Source organism: Ictalurus punctatus, chromosome 17 (genome assembly GCF_001660625.3).
Source record: "Ictalurus punctatus breed USDA103 chromosome 17, Coco_2.0, whole genome shotgun sequence".
Taxonomy (NCBI): domain Eukaryota; kingdom Metazoa; phylum Chordata; class Actinopteri; order Siluriformes; family Ictaluridae; genus Ictalurus; species Ictalurus punctatus.
In genome coordinates this window covers 17,859,524-17,867,177 of record NC_030432.2, presented here as the reverse complement: position 1 = coordinate 17,867,177, position 7,654 = coordinate 17,859,524, and the positions used below count along the sequence as shown (strand labels likewise).

The 7,654-nt window shown below is 39.8% G+C and overlaps 1 protein-coding gene across 1 annotated transcript; it reads left to right on the top strand.

Annotated features, from left to right (window-relative positions):
* The first annotated feature begins 1,549 nt into the window (after positions 1-1,549).
* On the top strand, positions 1,550-7,279 carry arpc5a (actin related protein 2/3 complex, subunit 5A). Its single transcript, XM_053687297.1, has 4 exons — positions 1,550-1,801; positions 2,665-2,736; positions 4,198-4,374; positions 4,958-7,279. The coding sequence occupies exons 1-4, from the start codon at positions 1,658-1,660 to the stop codon at positions 5,018-5,020; spliced, it is 456 nt and encodes a 151-aa protein (XP_053543272.1). The 5' UTR covers positions 1,550-1,657; the 3' UTR covers positions 5,021-7,279.
* Positions 7,280-7,654: the final 375 nt, after the last annotated feature.

The window sequence follows — 7,654 nt, the reverse complement described above, 5'->3', positions numbered from 1 at the left end:
TTATTATAGTTTTAGAAATACTGCTAGTTTTTATTTTTATTTCGCTTTGTATTTTGGTTTTCAATTGCAGCTTCATTTTAGTTTGTTTTAATGGTGCATAAATAGTTTTGATTTCATTTGTAATTTTTATTTATTTATTTATTTTTGAAAATCATTACTTTTCATTTGTATTTAGTTTTAGTATTGTTTTTGTTTTTAATATTGTGGTAAAAATCCTTAATATTTGTAAATGTGTATTTGACAAAGGTGTCAAAGAGGTGTATTTGATAAAGGTGGAATAAATGATCAAAAAAACAAGATAATCTAATATCTAACAAGCTACAAAAATCACTCACTGTTGAATATCGCTGAATTTCTGTCATTTATGATTGGGTAACATTGATGGATCCACGCCGTTCAACCTCTGTTCTCAAGTCAGACGGCTCCTCGGGACACTGTGTAGTATAAGCGGTATAGAAAATGGATGGATGGGTGGATGTCTCTGTGAAAATTGGGTAAGACTCGATGCCCAAAAAAGTGTCGATTCATGAAAGACGCTTCAAAGCTTTGGAATCGATTCCACATAGAATGGGTTGGCTCAAGTTTGTACACACAGACTATGTCAAGTGAAAAAAGAAATTATTTGATGTCGCTGTCTGACAAGAAACTCTCTTTTTAATATAAACATCCCGCAGTTTACCTTATGAAACCAAATAAAATGTAAAACTTTCGCAAAACACAATAAAACAGTGTTGCCGAAAGAGCTCCGTTAATTTGGCTTTATTTAGCATGATAGCATTGGTGGCACAGTGAATATTTAAATGGTAACATATTAGCCTACGTAATATGAATAAATGTAGCAACCATTTGCCATGGATATTATCAATCATAATAGTGCATTGTGTCGAATACATAATTATTATTGCATGGTTTTGCACATAATTTCTTTCCTATTCTTGTCGAACTCGTGTCAGAAAACGTGTGAATCGGCGCCCGTTATCGACTTGACTGAATCTCATGTACCGAAGTGTCGTTTGTAAACAAGTCGACTCTTTGAGTCGGCTCTTTTAGGTAAAGTTGGGAGTCGACTCGCATATTTGAAGAGCCGTAATTCATGTTTTCTGCTGAAAATGTGTTCTGTATTCAGCAGTAAAGCTTCGGAAGTATTATTGTTATTGTTATAGTGTATGTAGCAGGCACAGTAATATTTACTGTCTGTCAGTGCGACATGATACATTTTATAATAAAGACAATGTAATGTATAAGCTAATGCTAATCAGTTAATCAGAATGTAGATTAAGGTGGGTAAAATAGATAGGTAAGATTCAACAACTTTGAACAGAGTTGGGGCGAGGGGGGCGTTGTGAGGAGCCGAAAGAGTCGGCTCCTATAGGTGAGCTGAGCCGATTGACCTGATTCACTGAAAAGAGTCGATTCCCAGATTTCAGTCCTTAACCCTATGCTGCTGTGATGAGATTTTCACATAGAAAGCTAAACATTGACACCTTGTGGTCGAGTTTGTGCATTACAATGAAATAGAAACCGGAAGTCCTAGACCGCTTGAGGGCGCTCTATGCGGAAGTGACTGCGGAAGGATTGCTTGCTTCCTGAAAAGTGCCGGGGGCTCGGGCTACTCTTTCTTTTTCTGTAATATAATAGCTTTACAAGACATTTAAACATGTCGAAGAACACGGTATCGGACCGTTTCCGAAAGGTTGACGTAGACGAATATGACGAGAACAAGTTTGTGGACGAAGAAGAAAAAGGCGGTGAGAATCAACTGGGTCCGGACGAGGCCGAAGTCGGCTCCCTCGTCAGACAATATCCTTTATAGTTTATTATTTATTTATTCTAATCAAATATTCACACCTGGATTCGTTCACACACCGGTCGTTTTTGGCTACGCTATTTTTACTTAGTGGTTTATATCTTGCTGGTTATTAACCGGTGTAGAAAAAGCCTCAGTATTGTCGACAAGGAAATGTAAAGGGTGTGGTTAGCGCTCATTCATTCGTTACACCGGCTGAATCTTAAACAGCACCTTACTCCCTACACACTACACACTACTTAGGTGACGTCACAGGAGCGTTCTACAACCCTAGTAACGTACTATATAGTTTAAACGAGTTGTATTTGGGACACGACTTCGAATAGTCCTTGTTGCTGAGCGTTTAACAACCGTGCACAAAGATTGACAGTCAAGCAAAGATCATGTGTTTGTGTTTAGAAACGACTTTTCTCTTGCTTGTATGCTTTAGCAGAGTAAATCTAAACACTTCAAAGTTATAAACTTCTGTTACTTGTTAGCAACATTAGCCTTGCAGCTTCAGTGTAAAACTAAAGAAGCAAGTTAAAAACAATAAGTACGCCTTGGTTCAATAAACTGTATTTGGGTAAAGTGGAAAACCTTACATTTTTGGCCTTAATATAGCTTTAAATGTTTATTTTCCTGCATGTTAAAATGTTGTTCCTAAAACTAGGAAGGTAAGACATAAAGAGTGAAGTGAGCAGTGCGCTTCTGGATTTAGTTCACAAGTCTAATCAGGCTGAGAATGTTAACAAGTGGTCCTGAGAGATCCTGACATAACATTCATTATTTTCTTGGTCAGATGTTCCTCAACATACAGCAGGTAAGATTTTTATTGTGATGCTGTTCCGGTAGTTTCTTCCTTAGCACCATGCACAGGGAATATGATTGGCGCTCTACAAGCCGCGCTGAAGAACCCACCGATCAACACCAAGAACCAGAACGTCAAGGTGAGTTCCATCAAAACCGAGAACCAGACGTTTGCTGCAGGTTTGCCTCGCGCCTCCGGGGTTGGGGGTTCGAATCCCACTTCTGCCCTGCGTGCGTAGAGTTTGCATGTTCTTGCCGTGCTTTGGGGGTTTCCTCTGGGTTCTCCGGTTTCCTCCTCCAGTCCAAAGACATGCACTGTAGGCCGATTGGTGTGTGTGTGCGCGATTGTGCACTGCAAAGGGTTGGCACCCCGTCCAGGGTGTCTCCCGCCTCGTGCCCGAGTTCCCTGGGATGGGCTCCCAGCTCCCCACGACCCTGCGGTACAGAAAATGAAGCGGTCCATACAAGATTTCTCAGAGGTTTTTTTTTTTTATCTGATCGTTGCGGCCAAAGATTCTTTTGCTTTTTTTTTCTAAATTTGCGATGAGGTTTGTAGAGTTTATTGTGCTTTTTTTTTTTTAATTGGTGAAATTGCAATCGCACGGAATTGTTTTACGCGCTCTTTCGCAGTGATGTTGGTAAATGAGACCTTTTAGCTGTACTCATGTTTGACGCATGTGAATCGAAACAGGCTTTGGCTGAACGCATGTTGTGACGATGTCAGATGATGTGACTCGGCCCAAATTTGTGGAAAATCTGCAGTTATTTTGAAAAATTGCAGGCTCCTCCGGATATTGTAGAGTTTGCTTGATTTGGTGTTCATTTCTGCAGTCGCTAAATCCTGGAGGGAGAGGTGGGTAGATGGACAGACGGACGGACATACGGGTGGGTGGACGGACGGATGGATGGAGTACTACACGACACTGATAGATTTAACCAAAAAAAATGAAATACATTGAAACATTTTAAATATTTCAGACCTAAATCAGCCCTTTGTGCACTGGTGTAGGAAAAGGGCTCAATGTCATTTATTATGTAATTAATTTTCACACATTTTTAATTCTGTTTTATATTAGATATGAAATATTGAACCAAGTGTGTATACACAAATAGTATGGCATGTAAGAAATGAACAAATTTCCAGCAGGCATTCACTTCACATTTTCTTCAGTGGCTAAATATAAAATGCCACATAACTCATTTGGGATTTGGGCTAACAGCAGGGACCGAACCTGCATGAAGACAGCATTCTTCAGCCACGTTAGAAATGTAAACTCAAGTTGAACGAAACCCGGAAAGGACACATGAACGTTTGTAAATAAATGAAAAATGAATTTGGACCAAAAAGCGAATGATGATGCCGCTTTAGAAGTTTCTTGACTCAAGAAAGTGATTACAATATCTTTACCCACAGTGGTTTATGTGAAATGAACACGGTGTAGAAGCCACGCCCACTCTGTCTCTGGAGTTAGAGTTATGAGTTCATAGACGTATAAATGCACTTAAATACTAAACCTACTGGCTAGATATAGATATCCTTCTGATGTTCAGTGCACTCGTATACCAGACATTTTAGCTAACCTGTATGTGTGTGTCTGCAGGACCGGGCTGAGGGTCTGGTACTTCAAGTCCTCACTGCCTTTAAGACTAGCGATATCGAGAAAGCGGTACAGTCTCTGGAGAAGACTAAAGTGGATCTGCTTATGAAGTACATCTATAAAGGGTTTGAACGACCATCAGAGAACAGCAGTGCAGTGCTGCTCCAGTGGCATGAGAAGGTACGCTGTGTTCATTGTTTGTTTCAATGTGGGCGAAGCTGAGTTTTTAAATCACAATTAAGTATTTCTATAGTTACATTTGAGTGCAAAAGTTTGTACCCCCATGGCTTCTGGATGAATACAGTTGTAGATTACGCTATAAAATAAAGAAAAATGTTGTTTGAGTGAGTTGATCTTCATGCTTATAGCTCAGTTAAAACACACTTGATGAACGCAGCAGGATGAATGGGGGTGATTTCAGGAGCTGATGTGAATCGAAACCTTGGTTAAAATAGAAACAGATCTGTCCCCTGAGCCTAAAATCACAACTAAATACTCTTTAGAAATGCTTTCAGTATGAATTGGCCTTTACTCACTTTCACACATTCTTATGAAAAGTGCCAGTAATTTTGGGCTACTTATCTAAAAATACGTAAATAAAAAAAATCCAATATGTGGTGATAATTTGAGCTATGATAAAAGATTATGCAAGTGTTTAAGGACAGGGAGAGATGCCTCATTAATGCTGCTGATCATCAGCAGTTCAGTAATTACTGTAGACCCTTGGAAGTTGAACCTAAATGCTTTGTGTGTGTGTGTTTAGGCACTTTCTGTAGGTGGTGTGGGCTCCATCGTGCGAGTGCTCACAGCTAGAAAAACCGTGTAACTCTCTCCATCAGGACGCCTTGGCAGCGCTGGCACAGGGATTGGCTGGCACAACCTCAGCGCCAGGCTCATCATTACACTGTGGAGGACGTCAGCCTCTCTCTCGCTCTCTCTCTCGTTCTTTTTCTCTGTGACTTTCTACTCTCATTATTTTTCTCCCGTTCTGGGTTTCATCCAGCGACGGCAAAGTACAGCAGCTCAGATCTGTACATCACCTGAACAGCAATGTTTCTATTAAGCGGATTTGCAGATCTGATCTCTGTCCTTCACATGTTTACAAAAGCAGATGCTCCTCTAACTCCATCTGCTCCACCTCTTACACCCCAAGGAACTGTTAAAATAACTTAACATGAATTAAGATACATGTAATTCCGGTATATTGTTGTTGTTATGATTATTATTATAATATACTGGAACGTATGAGTGTTGCAGGGATGACTGCTGTCATGTAAGATGAAATATCATACAGTCTCTCACCCCACAAACAACTACCTAATTCTAATTAGCTCGCATAAGGGCACATGTGCGCTTATGAAATCTGCAGGGCCTGAATCAGGTGCTTTGGTGCTATTACGTGTCAGTAAATGACTTTAATCAAATTGAATCAATCACGGTACAACATCCTACACCAGCCTCAATGCTTAGCATTAGCATACTTTCCTGGCTATAAGTCCCAATGGAGTATAAGAGGCATCCGCTTAGATTCTGTGACCGTGTCCGTCCATCTTTCCAACACAGTAGTGTGTTAGTGCTCTGTTAGTCTTCTGCCACAGTCGACACCTCTGCTTAACGGATCACCTCTTCTCCTCTCTGTGTGTAGTTACGCTCAGTTGCCATCAAAGCACCTAACTGACTTACAAACTATGCCTGTGTCTTGCAAGCATCTGACGACAAACATTAAAGGTTTAGCCAAAATAAAGGACATTATGTTTGCTTATAATTAGTGGTAGGACGGTATACTGTTTTAAAAATAGGTACAGAGTTATGAGGTACCGGTACACATCACTATATATCCAGGTGTGTAAGTACAAAATTTTTTTTATAAACATTTAAAAATGATGAAACTCAGACAACTTTGTATCTCTGCATTTTTTTTTCTAATAAACGACAAGTGGTAAACATGTAACAGTTTAACTAACGGAATAATTGAACAGTCACGCTGTCACTACAGTGTCATTTGTGGTGTTAAAATATAGTCGTGTTGACCATGATAACAAGAAATGTCCATACACATGGCCTTGTGATTTTCACTATTTCAGACGTCACGGGATGTGACGCAATACTGACCTTTCTCAGAACCTGTAGAACCTCATGTTACGTGTAATTAGTTCGTTTTAGTTGTACGGAGTCTATTCTTACAAAGTGAACATCATATCCGAGGAAAAAGTTGATGTTCTTGATCGTTTGGTCTTGTTTCCATGGTCGCGACCCTTTCACGTTGACCGCATATAAGATTTAAACGCTACACAGCGCTTTAACGCCGAGGAGGCCATATTGCCCTGTTGCCTAGCAACATTGCTCTCCCTCTTGAACATTGACCACATTAGTTATCCCAATTCCCATTCTCAAAGCACAATTCTACAGATTAAAAGACCATGATGCTAGTTTGTATGATCATCGTACTGTGTTTCTGCAATACCGTTCCACCCATGAGTTTTAGCTAAACATTTTGGCTTTATTTTATTACTGACAGCCTGTTCCTCACAGATGCTGATTTAGGATCAGCTCTTTACCATGTTTATCAGGACAGGACAAAACCAAAGACTGACCCAGCATCAGCATGCAGACTTTTGATCAAATACAATCCATTATTGTATTGTACTGAAATGTGTTTATGTATATCTCAATCACATGTAAAGACGTTATTTGGGTCTAAACTTCGCTCGTGGTCTGCTGTTTAGTTTTAGGAGCCGACTTCCGGGAAGCTCAACACAAATACACCGCGTGTGTGTGTGTGTGTGTGTGTGTGTGCGCGCGCGTACGCACGCGTTCCCTCGAGTACTGCACTATATTGTTGGAACTAAACATTTCCAGCTGAAGTGTGTATTCAGGGAATGCTCTTAGTGTAGCCTTTATGTAGTCCATCAAAGAAACCATATGTGATGAACAGACTGACATGGACACGTTTGAGAGTTTCTAGTTGTGCATAGCACTCAAGTGCGACTATAATGTACCAGTTTACCAACTGCCTTATGAATTATTCCTTTTATAATGTGTTGTCCATTTTGGAAGCAATAAAAATTGTATTAATTATAAACTAGTCTCATGTTCTGGAGTGATTGTTCTGCATGTCTAGTACACAAATAACTGGGTAGAATAAAACAAGTTTCTGGACAGGTGTACTATACATTCTTATATCCAGGTTGGCCCCCTGGTGCCACCTTCAGCCCCTAGTTCAAGGACTAAAGCAGTATCTAAATGTTTTCTTGTACTGATTAAACCAATTTCCACTAATGTACATGTGATATGTACTTTGTCTGCTGATTTACTTCAGTCACATTTGAGGTTAATCTCTGTGTACTTTTTAATACTTAAACATCATTATCAGGTTGTTTTTCTACTGTACTAAACAAAGCTAACTCTCCCATAACTTCTGATCTCACACGTTGAGGTAGTTGTTCTAAGCTGATTTAGA